The sequence below is a fragment of the Spinacia oleracea genome, chromosome 6 (genome assembly GCF_020520425.1).
Source record: "Spinacia oleracea cultivar Varoflay chromosome 6, BTI_SOV_V1, whole genome shotgun sequence".
In the NCBI taxonomy this organism is placed as follows: Eukaryota; Viridiplantae; Streptophyta; class Magnoliopsida; order Caryophyllales; family Amaranthaceae; genus Spinacia; species Spinacia oleracea.
In genome coordinates, this window is record NC_079492.1 from 11,575,503 (window position 1) to 11,596,560 (window position 21,058).

At 37.6% G+C, this 21,058-nt stretch overlaps 1 protein-coding gene across 1 annotated transcript; it reads left to right on the top strand.

The window, feature by feature from the left end:
• The first annotated feature begins 11,427 nt into the window (after window positions 1–11,427).
• LOC130462925 (uncharacterized) lies at window positions 11,428–15,077 on the top strand. The gene is made up of 4 exons (XM_056831912.1): window positions 11,428–13,661; window positions 13,759–14,079; window positions 14,164–14,263; window positions 14,361–15,077. The coding sequence occupies exons 1-4, from the start codon at window positions 11,428–11,430 to the stop codon at window positions 15,075–15,077; spliced, it is 3,372 nt and encodes a 1,123-aa protein (XP_056687890.1).
• Window positions 15,078–21,058: the final 5,981 nt, after the last annotated feature.

Here is a 21,058-nt window from a genome sequence, read left to right on the forward strand (position 1 = left end):
CTCTATAAATAAAGGCCTAGGGGTCATAATTTATACACAAGTTTTTAAGTATTCAAAAGTGAGTTTTTGAGAGAAAATCAAACACACATCTTGCTCAAAAGTGCCGAATTTTCTGAGTACCTTAAGGGCGATTCTAGTTGGTCAATCTTAAGGCGGATCCGGACGTGCTGTGGACTTTCTACGGAGGGACGACACTTGGAGTCCTAAAAGACTTGTTCTTGTTCGGTTCGGGCGCAGCTAGGGAAGGCACGCAACAAAGAGTATGCATCTAATTATGCTATATGATTATGTGTAAATAATATGTTTCCTGGGTTAATGGTTTTTCCGCATGATCTATGTAAATGTCATATGTATCATAACCTAACAGTGGTATCACGAGCCCCTTATTATTTTCATAATCTAAATTGCATGAACATGGTTAAATATTACAAATTTGCAAGAATTAAAAGGGGTGATTAATTTTCGTAATTGTTAATTAATTGCAAATTGCGTTTATTTAAATATATGTACGCAGTTTTTCGGCAGTTTCTTCGTTACTCATCCGAATTGAGTGATTTTTGTGTCAATTCCGCATGTAAAAGGCATTCTAAAATTTTGACAAAAATAGTATTTTTCTGCCGAACCCAGAATTCTCAAATTCGAAGCCTAACTATGACTTTTCGAAGGTTTTAGTTTTTCGGATGCAAAATTTCGTAAATTTAAGATGTTAAATTAAATATTTGCGATTCCTGTTGATAAATCTTGAATTTTTGATTGACCTACTGCATATGTTTAACAAGTTTGAATGCCTAGTCTTGTTAATTATGCAATCTAATTTGTAATTATGATTAATTTGTTGAAAATTAGAATAATTTAGAATTAATTTGATTTTCATAATTAATTATAATTTAATTAGAAACCTATGATTAAAAACCACCATAAAAATTGTAAATTTACGATAAATTTTAAATTTTTATGACCTAGACTTGAATCCATATCAATCGGAAATCAATTGGATAATAAATTTTCGATTTTTCGCCCTAAAATTATGAAATTAATAATATTTATTAATTTGTCATTAATTTTAAATATAAATTTTAAATTTTTATGCGATTCGTTCAAATAACTTGCACGCACGAAGCAATGGACGCTTCGTGTTACCCTTAAGGGGTGTTGTATAATGCGGGCATGCGACGACGAGCAAGGGAGCTCGTCGCCCGTGCGGCACGAATGCAATGAGCAAGGGCGTAGTGCACGAGCGCAAGGCAGCAGCCCTGCCTTGTGTCGTGTGCCACGAGCAATGAACGGATGGGCATGGGCGAGGGGCGAGCCAAGGCAGTCGCGTGTGGGCAGCAAGCGAGCTGCGCCACAGCGCGCGCTGCCTCGCATAACAGCGCGCAGCCTCGTGCGCAACGAGCGCAAGCTCGCGTGCCACGAGCGCTGCGCACAGCATCACTCGCGCGCACCAGCGAGCGATCTCGCGCGCCAGCGAGCGATGGCTCGCGCGCACCAGCGCGCGATCTCGCGCGCCAGCGAGCGATGGCTCGCGCGCACCAGCGAGCGATGCAGCGCCCCAGCGAGCGATGGCTCGCGCGCACCAGCGAGCGATCTCGCGCACCAGCGAGCGCGGTAACGCGCGCGCGCTGCGAGCGATAGCTCGCGTGCGGTGGGCGCTGTGCGGAGGCTTGCGTATGGGACAGCAGCAGCTATGCAACGAGCGCATGGGCTGCGCGCACATGGCCAGCAATGGCTGTGTGCGTACGGCCCATGGGCGTGCAACGCGTAGGGTGTTTGCGTTTCGATTAGATCGTTCTGAATGTTTAATTTGAAAATTTCAGTTCACGTAATTTTAATTAATTTTAAAATTAATAATTTGAATTAATTTCTTGGATTTTAATTTTGAATATTATAATTATAATAAATGGAATTTATTCTAATTATTTTACTAAAATTAAAATCATGAATTAATTTAAATGCGACTGAAATTAAATTAAATTTTGGATTCAATTATAAATTTATATGAGCTTTAAATTTTAATTAAATTTGTATGTTTCCGGTTAGACTAGAAATACAATTTTATGTTTAAAATTAGTAAAGCATATGAATTTATTGGTTTGAGTGGGAGCACTTTTTATTCATAAACTCTTGATTAGGTCTACAAATCCTTAAGGTTAAAACAACTCGATTAGAATTAATAAGGACTGAATAATTGGTAGATTATTGGTGCCCTTGATTAATTGCTGCAAATGTTTACGTGATGCATAATGTGTTTAACTAACCAGCTATGTGGGCCATTCATGATAATGAATGGGTGAATGGTATATATTGTATATGTACTGTTTTGCAGGTTATGAAGTGACTAGTATGGCCCAAATAGGATAGAAAATATGGTCTGCGTACCATTAATTTGAATGTAATTGGTCTAAAGTACCAAAGTTATTTTTCAATTCAAATATGGTCTGCGAACCATCAAATAGTTGTAATTAGTTATAACTTATCCTATTTGAAGAAAATGGTGCCTCCCACGGAGATTTTCAAGACGGACTTTGAAGTCAAAGCTTCAAGATGAAGTCGGGCCATACTAGATCACAAATATCTTATGCATGTTTTAAGTTATTTATTGCTTTAAATATGTCTTAAAATGCATGAGATCAAAAGCTTGATTATGTTGCATGATTAAGGATTTTAGTTCACTTAAAATCTAACCAACATAGTAAGAGCCTTAAGTTCCAAACTTAAAAATTGAGTTAAAAGGTGCCATGCCAAAATATACACTTGCTTGGATATCCTTTACATCAATCTAGTAATAGTTTTCGCTCAGCGAGGTGTTACTTATTGGTCCTAAAGGGGCAAGGTACACAAATAATTGTGAGTACATGTTAGTTTTGGTGAAACTCAACGATATAAGTAAGGAGTCCTTTTATGTCGTGGCAAATTCGATAGGTTTACCTAATAAGTTCTTAGACGTACCTATCAACCAAGAATAGTTTCTAGACTATTAGCAAAAGGCTTTTGCTTACCTAAGATGTTCTAGGATTAAGTCGACAAACTGTGCTTAGTTCTTCAATGATTTTAGGATCTTGGAATCATTTTATTCACACCTGCCGGAACACATAACTTGAATAAAATGCTTAATAAACATTGAATTATGCATGAATGCTAGAATTTAAGTTTATTAAGAGAAACTGTGAATGGTTATTTATTTGTTTATTCTTTTCAATTGTAGTTTTTAATATGGCAAACAACAATCAAAACATCATCATGGGTTCTGAGCTTATGGTCAAGCTGAACCTGACAAATTTTCTTGAATGGGAAGCTAAGCTAGTTGAAATAGTCAAACTCAATGGACTTGAGTATGTACTATCACATCCCATGCCAAGCTACTATGCCAGAGACATGACCCCTGAGAGATTTTACGCCTGGGATGCGGATCTCAAAAAGGTTATGAGTCTCATGCTGAACAATATCCCTGATGATTGGGCTAGAAGGTTTGTAGCCTATGAACCTTTTACGCTCATCAAGAATCTGAGGGATATCTGTCGTGGAAGTACGGAGGACAGGGACCTGAACGTCCATGAGTTGATTGAATCAATGTCTGGGCTAAAGGTTAGTTCTCCCAACAGGTGTTATAGGATGGAGGTCCAAGAAACACATGTTCAGCTCCTTCGCACTAAACAGAGGGTAGGAGTCCCACTGAGGTTCCATGTGGATCTTATGTGTTCATATTTTGATCGCCTAAGTCTACTAGGAACACCAATAAGCGAAAGGATGGCAGTCTCTGTCTTGCTCAATTCACTACACAGTGGGTTTGGTCGCTTCAAGCAACAATACCTAAGTGAACCAAGAGAAGAAACAGTTGCAGAATTTATTCACCTTGTCAGAAAGGCTGAAATAGTACTGGACTGTGAAGCCAAAGATTTACTCAAGGCTAGAAAGAGACCATTCAAGAAAGGTGGAAAGTCCAAGGGCAATGCTAAATCAAAGCAGGACAAGTCCACATCAAGCTGTCTTTATTGTGATGGAATAGGCCATTACAAAAGAGAATGTCCAAAGCTAAAGGAAGATCAGAAGAACGGAACAGTCGTTCCATCTTCAGGTATTTTCGTTATAGACTGTATACTTGCTAATTCAACTTCTTGGGTATTAGATACTGGTTGTGGCTCACACTTATGTTCCAATCCACAGGGACTAAGAAGAAGTAGAAAGTTAAGCAAGGGTGAAGTCGACCTACGAGTGGGAAATGGAGCACGGATTGCTGCATTAGCTGTAGGAACTTACTATTTGTCGTTGCCCTCCGGGCTAGTTTTGGAACTGGAAGAATGTTTCCATGTTCCAAGTCTTACTAAAAACATCATTTCAGTTTCTTGCTTAGATGCTAAGGGATTTTCCTTTATAATAAAAGACAATAGTTGTTCGTTTTATTTTAAAGAGATGTTTTATGGATCTGCTAGATTAGTCAATGGACTTTATTTATTAGATCACGACAAACAAGTATATAACATAAATACCAAAAAGGCCAAAAAGGATGATTCAGATCTCACCTATCTGTGGCATTGTCGATTAGGCCATATAAACTTGAAACGCTTAGAAAGACTTCAAAGGGAAGGAATTCTAGAACCATTTGACTTAGAGGATTATGGTAAATGCGAATCATGTTTACTTGGCAAAATGACAAAGCAACCTTTCTCTAAAGTTGGAGAAAGAGCAAATGAACTATTGGGTTTAATCCATACAGATGTATGTGGACCAATGAGTACAAATGCTAGAGGTGGTTTCAGCTACTTTATCACTTTCACTGATGACTTCAGTAGGTATGGTTATGTCTACCTAATGAAGCATAAGTCTGAATCCTTTGACAAATTCAAGGAATTTCAGAGTGAAGTAGAGAATCAATTAGGCAAGAAGATTAAGGCACTGCGGTCTGATAGAGGCGGTGAATATCTGAGCTATGAATTTGATGACCATCTGAAAGAATGTGGAATTCTATCAGAATTGACTCCTCCTGGAACACCACAATGGAACGGTGTGTCAGAACGGAGGAACAGAACCTTGCTAGACATGGTCAGGTCAATGATGGGTCAGGCCGAACTTCCATTAGAATTTTGGGGACATGCACTAAATACAGCTGCACTCACTATAAATAGAGCTCCGTCTAAAGCTGTCGAAAAGACTCCATACGAATTATGGTTTGGAAAGCCTCCAAATGTGTCTTTTCTTAAGATTTGGGGATGTGAAGTATACGTCAAACGATTAATTTCAGACAAACTTCATCCAAAATCTGACAAATGTATCCTTGTGGGCTATCCAAAGGAAACAAAGGGGTATTACTTCTACAATACATCTGAGAACAAAGTGTTTGTTGCTCGAGATGGTGTCTTTTTGGAGAAGGATCATATTTCCAAAATGACAAGTGGGAGAAAAGTAGACCTCGAAGAAATTCGAGTCGAACAACAAACTCTAGAGAATGCTCAAGATGACATTCAGGATGAAACTCAGAGATCTTTAGAAGAATCTGGTGAGAATCATGGTCAATCTAGAAATGTTACCCCGCGTAGATCGCAAAGATATAGATCTCAACCGGAAAGGTACTTAGGTATTTTGACGAACGAGAGCTATGACGTTCTATTACTTGAAAGTGATGAACCTGCGACTTACAAGCAAGCTATGACGAGCCCTAGCTCCAAGCAATGGCAAGAAGCCATGCAATCTGAATTAGACTCCATGTCTGAAAACCAAGTATGGGATTTGGTCGATTTGCCAGATGGCTACCAAGCCATTGGAAGCAAATGGGTTTTCAAACTGAAAAAGGACAAGGATGGGAAACTTGAAGTTTTCAAAGCTAGATTGGTTGCGAAAGGTTACAGGCAAGTCCACGGTGTGGATTACGATGAAACCTTTTCACCAGTTGCAATGCTAAAGTCTATTCGAATAATGTTAGCAATCGCTGCATATTACGATTACGAAATATGGCAGATGGATGTCAAAACTGCTTTCTTAAACGGCGTTTTAACAGAAACTGTGTTTATGACACAGCCTGAAGGTTTTGAGGATCCAAAGAATGCTAAAAAGGTATGCAAGCTAAAGAAGTCAATCTACGGATTGAAGCAGGCATCCAGGAGCTGGAATATACGTTTTGATGAAGCAGTCAGTGACTTTGGTTTCATCAAGAACGCGGACGAATCCTGTGTATACAAGAAGGTCAGTGGGAGCAAAATTGCTTTCCTAGTATTATATGTCGACGACATATTGCTTATCGGAAATGACATTCCTATGTTGAACTCTGTCAAGATTTGGCTTGGGAAATGTTTTTCGATGAAGGATCTAGGAGAAGCACAGTACATATTGGGCATCAAGATTTACAGAGATAGATCTAAAAAGATGATTGGACTTAGTCAAAGCACTTATATCAATAAGGTGCTTGATAGGTTCAAGATGGCGGACTCCAAGCGAGGCTACCTACCCATGTCTCATGGAATGACTCTAAGCAAGACTCAGTGCCCAAAAACACTTGATGAGCGTAGACGAATGAATGGGATTCCATATGCATCATTGATTGGTTCAATAATGTATGCTATGATATGTACACGCCCGGATGTTGCGTACGCACTCAGTGCTACGAGCAGATACCAGTCAGACCCAGGAGAGGCGCATTGGACTGCTGCCAAGAATATTCTGAAGTACCTGAAAAGGCACAAAGATGACTTCCTGGTCTATGGTGGAGATGATGAATTAATTGTTAAAGGCTATACGGACGCAAGTTTCCAAACCGACAAAGATGATTTCAGATCACAGTCTGGGTTTGTCTTCTGCCTCAACGGAGGAGCAGTAAGCTGGAAAAGTGCTAAGCAAAGCACCATTGCGGATTCTACAACTGAAGCGGAGTACATTGCTGCACATGAAGCAGCAAAGGAAGCTATATGGCTAAGGAAGTTCATAGGAGAACTTGGTGTAGTCCCCTCCATTAAAGGACCAATAGCCCTGTATTGTGATAATAACGGAGCTATTGCACAGGCAAAAGAGCCTAGACACCACCAGAGAGTCAAGCATGTACTTCGTAGATTTCACCTTCTACGAGAGTTCGTTGAAAGAAAAGAAGTCGAGATAAGCAAAATTGGAACTGATGACAACATATCAGATCCATTAACTAAACCTCTGCCGCAAGCGAAGCACAACTCGCACACTGCAGCTATGGGAATCAAGCATATTGGAGAATGGCTTTGATGTCTCTGTTTAATGTTTTAAAGTTTTAGAGTTTAAATCTTTGTAAAACATTATTGGTTAATCATTCACAATAAATGAAAGAAATTCATTTTTCCATTTAATTTGTGGTTTATTAAATGATGAGTCCCTTCAACTTGACGATATATTCAAGATAGACTGTCAGGACCAGTCCTGTGACTAAGAAATGTCTATCAAGTGAACTTGAATGTCAAAGGTTGAAAGTGGTCCCTAATTGGAGTTTTCTATAAAATTGGACGCATAGAAAACGTTAGACGATTAGAGTGCAAGATGACTAGTAGTTCTGTTTCTTGAACTATGTGGACATGGCAATGTCATAATCATTTGCATAGATACTTACTTTGGGAAGACTAGTATCGGACAAGACCTATGAAACTTTACTGTAAGAGATGAAAGTCTGTCATAAGTAAATTTCATTAAATTATTAGACACTAAATCCTCAATACCTGAGTGATTTGAGATTACTTGTTTGAGAACTGGTTGCTTTGACGTTGACCAACCGTCGCACCGTAAAAGGAGGCTATAAAGGCAACGCTCAGGTAATCACCTATCAAACGAAGTCTAATCTCAAGATCGCAAGATTGGGATTGTCCTCCCATAAATCGGGATGAGATGCTTAAAAGTTGTACAAGGCCACTCGGAGAGCTAGAAACTGTGAAATGCATGGCCGTGCTCGGATGAATCATAGGCTATGATTATCTGTTTATTTGATCAGTTGAACTCTGAAACCGAGGAACACCTCTGGACATAATAAGGATGACAACTCTTACCTTATGTTCAAGAGCAAGCATCGAGCGACAAAGGAATTAGGAAATGCACACTTGTCCCTAAGGACAAGTGGGAGACTGAAGGAAATAATGCCCTTGGTCCAAGTATGCATTCTATGTTAAGTCTAATAAATGCGGTTCAGTATTAATTAACAAGTTAATAATTCAGTGAGATCAAGTGAGCTGAATGCCTAGCTAGAGGCCGCTTCAGTTCAAGTGGAATTAATGATATTAATCCACAGCTTACTCTTGACTGAACCCGTAGGGTCACACAAATAGTACGTAAACGGATCAAGTATTTAATGGCATTAAATACTCTATCTATGAATATTCGGAACCGACGGATCTTGGTTTCAGTGGGAGCTAAGATCGTCACAGGCAAGAAATGAATACTCCGGAAACGATGATATTGCCGGAAACGGAAATATGGATCGTATCGGAAATATGAATATTATCCAAGTCGTAGATGTTACCGGAAACGGAAACATGGTACGTATCGGAAAATATTATTGGAAATGGAAATATTACCAGAATCGGAAATATTGCCGGAAACGGAAATATTGTCAGAATCGGAAATATTACCGGAATCGGAAAATAATTCCGGAAACGGAAATATTAAATATTTGTTCGAAACGGAAATTAATTCCGGAATCGGAAATATTGAATATTGTTCGTATCGGAAATAGATTCCGGAAATGGAAATTTAATCGGAAGCGTATCGTACGAATTAGCATCGGACGAGGCCTGCCGGACGAAGGCCCAGCACGAAGCCAGGCCATCGCCCAGCAAGCACGCACGCCACAGCCCAGCGCGCACAAGGCCGCGCATGCGTGGGCCGTGCTGCGCGGGCTGCTGCTCGCACGCGCATGGGCAGCCCTTGTGGCTGCCGTGTGTGTGTGAGTTTGAGCTCATGCGAGATTCCTGAATCTGCAAGAGTCAGTGTATGATTAAATGTCTATTCCTATTGGATAAATTGATTAAGTAGAATTCATGTAGAATTCTAATTCCAATTAATTCGCATCCTACTAGGATTGCGATTCCTTTTCCATAACTCTATAAATAAAGGCCTAGGGGTCATAATTTATACACAAGTTTTTAAGTATTCAAAAGTGAGTTTTTGAGAGAAAATCAAACACACATCTTGCTCAAAAGTGCCGAATTTTCTGAGTACCTTAAGGGCGATTCTAGTTGGTCAATCTTAAGGCGGATCCGGACGTGCTGTGGACTTTCTACGGAGGGACGACACTTGGAGTCCTAAAAGACTTGTTCTTGTTCGGTTCGGGCGCAGCTAGGGAAGGCACGCAACAAAGAGTATGCATCTAATTATGCTATATGATTATGTGTAAATAATATGTTTCCTGGGTTAATGGTTTTTCCGCATGATCTATGTAAATGTCATATGTATCATAACCTAACACCACCGTCGCAGGCCAACCCACGACGCAGGCCAACCCACGACGCAGGCCAACCCACAACGCAGGCCACCCACCGTCGCAGGCCAACCCACGACGCAGGCCAACCCACAACGCAGGCCACCCACCGTCGCAGGCCAACCCACGACGCAGGCCACCTGCGACGTAGCCACCGACGCAATCAACCACAAATTAAACGACGCATTCAACCACCACCGACTTCCTCCAACGACGCATTCAACCACCAATGCCTCCCTCTCTCCCTTTTTAGGTACATCTCTTTATTCTTTATTTGATTTAGTATATTTCAATTTTTCAAATCCTAACCAATTTCATTAATTGATTTAATATTATGTTGATTTATGATTATGATTGATATGGATCTATGGTGATTTTATTTTATTTATTTATTTTATTTGCTGATTTTATTTTATTTTTATTGATTTATTTGTTGATTTTTTTTTTGTTGCTTTATTTGTCGATCTAAATTTTTATTTTATTTTTTTATTTTTTTTGCTTTATTTGTCGATTTATTTTAGTTGTTGATTTATTAATTTGTTAGTGATTGAGTGAATATAGTTGATTTAAAACAAGAAACTTAATTAGCTAGTATAATAATATTCATTAAAAAAGTGTAAGTGTAAATGTTGGTAAAAAAGATAATGTATATTGTAAAGGGGTTGCCAAAAATGGATGCCCATGTATTATACATTTGTGTATATATACATTTGTGCAATGGCCTCAAATCTCAATGATACTCAATCCTCCAAACAAACTGGATAGCTTTTTTAAAGGGGTGTTGATGATTATGATGAACATTGAAAAACTACCACCATTCACAGCTTGATTTGCGTATTTCTTAATTTATCTGTTATATGGAAAGGGATAGAGAAGAAAATCGTTTTAATATCTTCTTACTCTGACTCTCTAAGTTTATAAAATAACTAGTGTGTAGTTCGAGTGTTGCCCTAAAAAATTGATTTTAGCAAGATGTATCTTTTTAATATGTACACGTATAGGTGGTGTCGTTATTGGATTTTTGTGGTGACATAAGATTATTAACTGATCAACTATTTCCCAATCTGAAGCCTTATATCTGGAAATCAAAACAAACCCGAATCCTTCTCTTCATAAATCATGATTAGTTTAACTTGTAAGTGGTTAGATCAAATCATATTTGGATTTTTTGGGTTAGTTTATTTCTGTTATATGAAAAATAAATCATTTCCTCATAATTGAATATCATATCCTAATTTAATATCCTAATTTATTCATGGCTAAGCTATATAATTAGTAAATGCATGTATTATACATTTGTGTATATATAATATATATTATTCACATTAACTATTAGGTTTGTAGAATTTGATTAATTAGTAACATGATTTTTGTTGAGGGTGTAGAATTTAGTATCATGAAAAGCAGGCCCGGCCCTGGGCATAGGCCAGGAGTGCGACGGCCTAGGGCCCAGGGCCGAAAGGGGCCCAAATATATTTGTGTCAGTTAATTTGTACAAGTATTGTAAACGCAATGAACCTAACATAAATGATTCTGTGGCTCAATGGTATTTGAGGTGATGATGGTTTCACTCAACCAGGGTTCGAATCCTGCTTCCCCCCTTTGTGCTAAGATTTGTTTTCCTTATTTATTGATGTCACTCTTTTTTCCTTTGCTTCTTTCTTTTTAGACTATGGTCTTTTCTTTTTTTTTAAATATCCATTTTCTACTGTACTTTTTTTGTTTTATTTTCTTTTTTCAATTTATGTTTGATAAATTTAAATTTTGTTTTCTAATTTTATATTATGTAAATTTTTTGGATAAATATTCATTGTCTTTCTTAAAACGACATCATATAAATTAATAAGATGAGATAAAATATTATTACATATGATTTATATATACGGAGTACTTTGTAAAAGAAATGTACCGTAAAAATATAAACAAGCATATTATTTAAAGTAGATTTTGAAAATTAAAATGCCTATTATACATGGGGGCCCATATCTCTTTGTTCGCCTAGGGCCCCCAAAATGTCAGGACCGGCCCTGATGAAAAGGACGGAGCGTAAATGGATGTATGATAGACTTGATGGGCGCAATATTAAGCCCGAGTTTCTCAATGGGGTTACAGAGTTCATTGAGTTTTGCAAAGAGCATCCAAGTTGTGGTGACGGTGACAAAATAAGATGCCCATGTCCCTTTTGTGATAACAGACGGTTCTATGATGTTGAAACAGTTAGACTACATCTGTACAAGAAGGGTTTTGTTCGTAATTACTATGAATGGGTATGTCAAGGGGAAAGTTTTGGAGAGTCCGCCTCGCGTGTTCAAACCAATCCATACCGTGAAATGGTTATCGATGCTCTAGGAAATAATCAAGAACATATGTTGAACGAAGAGGTCGATGTAGTTGAAGAAGAGCCAAATGGTGAAGCCAAGAAGCTTATCAACCTTCTAAAGGCAGCTGAAGATCCATTATATGAAGGGAGCAACCTATCTGTGTTGGAGATGGCATCAAGAATTGAAAGTTTGAAATGTGAATTCAACTTACAACACAGGTGTGTGGATGGGTTTGCTTCTTTGATGAATGATGCTATTCCAAATAACAACCAAATGGGTAGAACTTTCAATAGTACAAAGAAGGTTCTTCATGGCTTGGAACTTCCTCACGAGAGGATCCACACATGTCCTAAAGGTTGTATGCTCTTCTGGAAAGCCGATGCACAATTAGATAAATGTAGAGTATGTGGAAGTGATCGATATAGGAAGATTTCTAGAGGCAAGCTTGTACCGGCTAAAGTCATGATCTATTTTCCAATCACACCTAGGTTGCAAAGGTTGTATGCTACCAAGAACGTTTCCGAGGATATGACTTGGCACGCCAAGAATCCTCGAGTTCAAAACACCTTTGCACATCCTAGCGACAGTGAAGCATGGAAGCACTTGGATGCAACCTTTCCTGATTTCGCATCAGAGCCTCGAAATGTTAGGCTTGGTTTGTGCACGGATGGATTTGCCCCCCATGGTAAGTTTGGCTCCCAATATTCATGTTGGCCTGTTATTCTTACACCATACAACTTGCCTCCATCGATGTGTATGAAAAAACCCTTCATGTTCCTTTCTTTGCTCGTTCCCGGTCCTCAAAATCCAAAGGAACACTTGGATGTGTACATGCAACCGCTCATCGAAGAGTTGAAACAGTTATGGGAGGTTGGGGCTATGACTTATGACATATCAAGCAAGCAAAATTTCAACCTCCGCGCAGCCGTTTTGTGGACTATTAGTGATTTCCCTGCATATGGAATGCTATCTGGATGGTCCACTGCCGGAAAGAAGGCATGCCCTTACTGTATGGATAAGTCCAAGGCATTTTGGCTAGAACATGGAGGTAAAGTTTCATGGTTTGATTGCCATCGACAATTTCTTCCACAAGGTCACCCTTTTCGGAAGAATAAAACAGCTTTCTGCAAAAACAAAGTTGAAAATGGCATGGGTCCGCATATAATGAGTGGTGAAGAATTGTGGCAATGTGTGAAGGACTTGCCTAAAGCAACTGATGGTCCCGAGGCTCTTAAGAAGTTGAAGAGTGCCAAAAAGGGATGGTTCAAACAAAATATTCTATGGGAACTCCCATACTGGAAGAATTTGCTTCTCCTGCACAACCTAGATGTCATGCACATTGAAAAGAACTTTTTTGACCAACTCATTCACATTGTGATGGATGTGAAAGGCAGCACCTCGGACACCGCTAATGCAAGAAAAGACATGGCAAAGTATTGTAAACGTCGGCAGTTAGAGCTTGAAAATGGAAGTAAAACCATGCCAAAAGCACCTTTTGCACTTGACAAGGCTCAAAAGAAGGTGTTATGTGAATGGGTTCGAGACTTGAAATTCCCGGATGGATTTGCTTCAAACTTGAGCAGGTGTGTCAATCTCCAATCATGTAAGCTACATGGAATGAAGAGCCACGATTGTCATGTCTTCATGGAGAGGTTACTGCCTGTTTCTTTAGTGGAATGGCTTCCCTTGCATGTTTGGAAGGCAATTACGGAGATCAGTCAATTCTTTCGAGATTTATGCGCTCCCACTATCAAAATGAGTGATATAGATCGCTTGGATAAGAATATAGCTGAGATCTTGTGCAAGCTAGAGAAGATCTTCCCACCAGCATTTTTCAACTCAATGGAACATTTGCCAGTCCATCTTCCACATGAGGCAAAGGTTGGTGGTCCGGTGCAGTACAGGTGGATGTACCCATTTGAAAGGTAATCAAAAAAATTCCCTTACGTGTAAATAAGTAATCTTTTTTAAGCATTCTACACGTTTATTAGTAACTATTGATTACACTTACGTATTTTATAGGTTTCTTAACCATTTAAAGCGTAAGGTTGGAAATAAGGCACGTGTAGAAGCCTCCATATGCAATGCTTACCTAATGGAGGAGATTTCAAACTTTTGTTCCAACTATTTTCAACCGGAGGTTGACACCAAAGCAAGGGATCTTGGAAGAAACGTCAATTCGGTTGTTGAGAACCAAGATGATGTTAATATCCCCGAGATGTTCAGGGTTGATAGTGGCCGTGCACCTACTAATGGCCGTTTGCGCTACTTGCAAGACAAGGAGTATGATCGAGCACATCTTTATGTGCTTGCAAACAGTGGCATCTTAGGTGATTATGAAAGGTAATAAACTAATATTTAATTATGAAATGTAATAAACTAATATTTAATTATGAAAAGTAATAAACTAATATTTAATTACCATAGGAAATTTGAGGAGCATATTCGCCAAATTCATCCACACATAGCTATGGAGGATATTTGGAGTAAATTTGAAGCCCAATACCCTGAATGGTTTAAGTCACACGTGAAATTAATTTTGTATTGTTTATATTGATATTATTATATCACTTATACTAATCATTAACATAATACAAAAATTACTGATTTCTTCTACAAATTAGGTTCTCCGGTCTTTCATAACTGATGATGTGATACGCGCTCTTGCAATGGGCCCCTCTAAACAAGTGAGAACATGGAGTCATTTCTATGTGAATGGATATAATTTTCACACGCATGACTATGGAAAACACAAGTCAACTATGAATTATGGAGTGTGTGTACAAAGTCCCGAAGAAATTGACTACTTTGGCATTTTAGAGGAGGTGGTTGAAGTTGCCTATTGTGGTAAGCTTCGAGAGTACAAGACCATCTTGTTTAAGTGCAGTTGGATGGACTCCATGAAAGGTATGAACATTCACGAACAATACAAACTTGTGGAGGTCAATCATTCTAAGAGGTACCCAAAGTACGACCCGTTTGTATTGTCTTACCAAGTTAGCCAAGTGTACTTTGCTCATTACCCCAGTTTGAAGAGGGATAAAGACCAATGGTGGGCTGTGTTTAAGACTAAGGCAAGGTCAGTGATTGATGCTCCGGTTGACTTAGAATTTCTCCAAGAAGATGCGAATGAGGATTCTTCAGCTATTTGTGCTCCGGAAGAGATTCCAGATTATGAAGATCAAGAAGATGATGAGGACGTGATAGATGAAGACGATGTTGAGGCTGATGAGTTTGAGACAAGTGGCGATGAGGATGATGAGTTTGAGACAAGTGACGATGATGATGTTGATGATGAGTTTGATGATGATGAGTTTGATGATGATGCATACGACGACTAGCTAGCATGTTCTTGATGTGATTGATTCAATTTAGTTTGTAAAATGTTGTGTTGAACATACATTAAGATGTAGTTTGTTAATGTTTTGTTTGAAACGCGAATTATGCTATCTATTTGTAAGGAGCGAACGTTGATAACCATAGCATGTACTTCTTATTAGAAACTTACATATATCGAACGTTTACTGTTTTTGGAATTTATTTATATAGCTAATGTTTGGTTTTTGTTTTACTAATTAAACAGATGTCTGGTCGAGGGGATAGTTCAGGCAGTGGCCGTGTTCGTGGAAGTGGACGTAAAGGTGCTCGTGGGGGTGCTCGTGGAGGAGCTCATGGAGGTGCTCATGGAGTTTCTCATGGAGGTGCTCGCGATAGTCCACATATCACACAATCCACTCAGGATACCTTCTTTGATGATGACATGACTCAGGGTGAGTATGATAGTGAGGTTGTACCTGAGACACAACAAGATGAAGTGGTTGTTGAGCCGGGAGTGTTTTGGATGACACCTGGTGAACTATGGTATGATTAAGTTTCTTTTTTTGGTAAACTATGGTATGGGTTAGAACTTTAGTAACTACCGACTAATTTTCCTTATTTGGTAAACTATGGTATGACTTAGAATTTTATTAACTACCGACTAATTTTCTTTTCCTTCTTTCATTATGTTAGGTTTGATCATAGTTCCCTCGCCCGACACATCACGAGTGTCATTCAAAAGTATTACAAGAGTCCTTGGACGTGTTATTCACAGGTGGATAACCATACCAAAGAGCATTGGTTTAATTTGTTCAAGGTATAATCAATTTCATATTACTTAATACATTAACTTTTAGTTATAAACCTAACTTTGTCGAAAATTTGTAGCGGACTCACAAGTGGCCACCGGAGTACGACACCTTGGCTTTGCATGACTACCATGAAAAAGCGGGAGCAAGACTAAAGGACTTGCACAACAACATCACCTCAAGAAAGGGTGGAGAACGTCCTAAGTGGTTGCCCGAGGATGTGCATAAAGAGATGATGAGGCATGCAACGGAGGATCCTGAATTCCTGAAAAAGTCTGAGCGTGCTAAGAAGAATAGGAGAGGCGGTTCACTAACCAATCCAATTGAACCCACACATTTTCAAGGTTCCATTTCCACAGTTGAACATGCAAAAAAAATGGTAAATATAATTATGTAGCTTACTTTTACCTAAATATGTAATTACGTTGAATACTTACACAAATTCCTTTATACTAAGGCAAAAGACAATGGAGGTGCTTTGCCTACGGCCGGTGAGTTATATTTGAGGACGCACACGAAGAACATACCGGGTAAAGGGAATGTACCATGCAGTAGCAAAGCGAAACAGATTAAGGTAAATGTTGTTGATGTTCTAATTTTGAGTATTTGCTTTGAGTATAAGTGACTAAGTGAGTGAAGTTTTCTACTAGTCCTATATTAGTCATATATGCACATATTATAATTGGATGAAATGCTATTTGTTTTCAATATGAAATAAAAATAAGGACTCTTTGGTGATATATGTTGAACTTTCCTTGATTTTATTATGGCAAAACCTATGGAAAAACTGAGACTCTTATGGAAACTTATAAACTGGGAACGAAAATAGCATTTTTAGGCATAAAATGTTCCATAACGACCCAAATGACCCTTAGGAGTGCAAAACGAACTTGAAATGAGTTTCATAAACATATAACTACTCATATAAATCATGTAAAAGGTTTAGATTTTGAATATAGGTTCGTTTGTTGATAGTTAGGAACGAAAATGACATTTTTAGGCATAAATGACCCATAACGACCCAAATGACCCTTAAGCGTCCAAAACGAACTTGAAATGAGTTTCATAAACACGTAACCACTCATATAAATCATGAATAAGGTTTAGATTTTGAATATAGGTTCGTTTGTTGATAGTTGGGAACGAAAATAGCATTTTTAGGCATAAAATGTTCCATAACGACCCAAATGACCCTTAGGAGTGCAAAATGAACTTGAAATGAGTTTCATAAACATAAGGTTTAGATTTTGAATATAGGTTCGTTTGTTGATAGTTGAGGACGAAAATAGCATTTTTAGGCATAAATGACCCATAAAGACCCAAATGACCCTTAGGCGTCCAAAACGAACTTGAAATGAGTTTCATAAACATGTAACTACAAATATGAATCATGTAAAAGGTTTAGATTTTGAATATAGGTTCGTTTGTTGATAGTTGGGAACGAAAATAGCATTTTTAGGCATAAATGACCCATAACGACCCAAATGACCCTTAGGCGTCCAAAACGAACTTGAAATGAGTTTCATAAACATGTAACTACAAATATTAATAATGTAAAAGGTTAAGATTTTGAATATAGGTTCGTTTGTTGATAGTTGGGAACGAAAATGACATTTTTAGGCATAAAATGTTCCATAACGACCCAAATGACCCTTAGGAGTGCAAAACGAACTTGAAATGAGTTTCATAAACATATAACTACTCATATAAATCATGTAAAAGGTTTAGATTTTGAATATAGGTTCGTTTGTTGATAGTTGGGAACGAAAATGACATTTTTAGGCATAAATGACCCATAACGACCCAAATGACCCTTAAGCGTCTAAAACGAACTTGAAATGAGTTTCATAAACACGTAACCACTCATATAAATCATGAATAAGGTTTAGATTTTGAATATAGGTTCGTTTGTTGATAGTTGGGAACGAAAATAGCATTTTTAGGCATAAAATGTTCCATAACGACCCAAATGACCCTTAGGAGTGCAAAACCAACTTGAAATGAGTTTCATAAACATATAACTACTCATATAAATCATGTAAAAGGTTTAGATTTTGAATATAGGTTCGTTTGTTGATAGTTGGGAACGAAAATGACATTTTTAGGCATAAATGACCCATAACGACCAAAATGACCCTTAAGCGTCCAAAACGAACTTGAAATGAGTTTATAAACACGTAACCACTCATATAAATCATGAATAAGGTTTAGATTTTGAATATAGGTTCGTTTGTTGATAGTTGGGAACGAAAATAGCATTTTTAGGCATAAAATGTTCCATAACGGCCCAAATGACCCTTAGGAGTGCAAAACGACCTTGAAATGAGTTTCATAAACATATAACTACTCATATAAATCATGTAAAAGGAATAGATTTTGAATATAGGTTCGTTTGTTGATAGTTGGGAACGAAATTAGCATTTTTAGGCATAAATGACCCATAACGACCCAAATGACCCTTAAGCGTCCAAAACGAACTTGAAATGAGTTTCATAAACACGTAACCACTCATATAAATCATGAATAAGGTTTAGATTTTGAATATAGGTTCGTTTGTTGATAGTTGGGAACGAAAATAGCATTTTTAGGCATAAAATGTTCCATAACGACCCAAATGATCCTTAGGAGTGCAAAACGAACTTGAAATGAGTTTCATAAACATATAACTACTCATATAAATCATGTAAAAGGTTTAGATTTTGAATATAGGTTCGTTTGTTGATAGTTGGGAACGAAAATGACATTTTTAGGCATAAATGACCCATAACGACCCAAATGACCCTTAGGCGTCCAAAACGAACTTGAAATGAGTTTCATAAACATGTAACTACAAATATGAATCATGTAAAAGGTTTAGATTTTGAATATAGGTTCGTTTGTTGATAGTTGGGAACGAAAATGACATTTTTAGGCATAAAATGACCCATAACGACCCAAATGACCCTTAGGAGTGCAAAACGAACTGGAAATAAGTTTCATAAACATATAACTACTCATATAAATCATGTAAAAGGTTTAGATTTTGAATATAGGTTCGTTTGTTGATAGTTGGGAACGAAAATGACATTTTTAGGCATAAATGACCCATAACGACCCAAATGACCCTTAAACGTCCAAAACGAACTTGAAATGAGTTTCATAAACACGTAACCACTCATATAAATCATGAATAAGGTTTAGATTTTGAATATAGGTTCGTTTGTTGATAGTTGGGAACGAAAATAGCATTTTTAGGCATAAAATGTTCCATAACGACCCAAATGACCCTTAGGCGTCCAAAACGAACTTGAAATGAGTTTCATAAACATATAACTACTCATATAAATCATGTAAAAGGTTTAGATTTTGAATATAGGATCGTTTGTTGATAGTTGGGAACGAAAATAGCATTTTTAGGCATAAATGACCCTTAACGACCCAAATGACCCTTAGGCGTCCAAAACGAACTTGAAATGAGTTTCAAAAACATGTAACTACAAATATGAATCATGTAAAAGGTTTAGATTTTGAATATAGGATCGTTTGTTGATAGTTGGGAACGAAAATGACATTTTTAGGCATAAAATGACCCATAACGACCCAAATGACCCTTAGGAGTGCAAAACGAACTTGAAATGAGTTTCATAAACATATAACTACTCATATAAACCATGTAAAAGGTTTAGATTTTGAATATAGGTTCGTTTGTTGATAGTTGGGAACGAAAATGACATTTTTAGGCATAAATGACCCATAACGACCCAAATGACCCTTAGGCGTCCAAAACGAAGTTGAAATGAGTTTCAATAACATGTAACTACAAATATGAATCATGTAAAAGGTTTAGATTTTGAATATAGGTTCGTTTGTTGATAGTTCGGAATGAAAATGACATTTTTAGGCATAAAATGACCCATAACGACCCAAATGACCCTTAGGAGTGCAAAATGAACTTGAAATGAGTTTCATAAACACGTAACCACTCATATAAATCATGAATAAGGTTTAGATTTTGAATATAGGTTCGTTTGTTGATAGTTGGGAACGAAAATAGCATTTTTAGGCATAAATGACCCTTAACGACCCAAATGACCCTTAGGCGTCCAAAACGAACTTGAAATGAGTTTCAAAAATATGTAACTACAAATATGAATCATGTAAAAGGTTTAGATTTTGAATATAGGATCGTTTGTTGATAGTTGGGAACGAAAATGACATTTTTAGGCATAAAATGACCCATAACGACCCAAATGACCCTTAGGAGTGCAAAACGAACTTGAAATGAGTTTCATAAACATATAACTACTCATATAAACCATGTAAAAGGTTTAGATTTTGAATATAGGTTCGTTTGTTGATAGTTGGGAACGAAAATGACATTTTTAGGCATAAATGACCCATAACGACCCAAATGACCCTTAGGCGTCCAAAACGAAGTTGAAATGAGTTTCAAAAACATGTAACTACAAATATGAATCATGTAAAAGGTTTAGATTTTGAATATAGGTTCGTTTGTTGATAGTTGGGAACGAAAATGACATTTTTAGGCATAAAATGACCCATAACGACCCAAATGACCCTTAGGAGTGCAAAACGAACTTGAAATGAGTTTCATAAACACGTAACCACTCATATAAATTATGAATAAGGTTTAGATTTTGAATATAGGTTCGTTTGTTGATAGTTGGGAACGAAAATAGCATTTTTAGGCATAAATGACCCATAACGACACAAATGACCCTTAGGCGTCCAAAACGAACTTGAAATGAGTTTCATAAACATGTAACTACAAATATGAATCATGTAAAAGGTTTAGATTTTGAATATAGGTTCGTTTGTTGATTGAATGCTTATGAAGTGTTGTGCGTAATTGTTATGCATGTTTGTTAATCATTTCAATTCTTGTAGGAAACATATGAAAAGACTGTTGCTGAATGCCGTGAAAAAGGCATTGAAAAGGATCCAAATCAAATATTTTTTGAGACAGTTGGTGGGAGAAAGAAGGGAAAGGTCCATGGCTTGGGGAGTGGCTCACATTTGTATTATGCACCACCTTCGAGGGGAGGTGGTTCTTCTAGCTCATTCATACCTTCCCTTTATTCGCAATTTCAAGAACAATTTACTCAAAAGACCCAAGCGTTGGAGGCGACACAAGCTCAGATACTAAGGGAGAGAGAAGAAGAGAGACTGGAGAGACAAAGCGAGAAGGAAGAGCT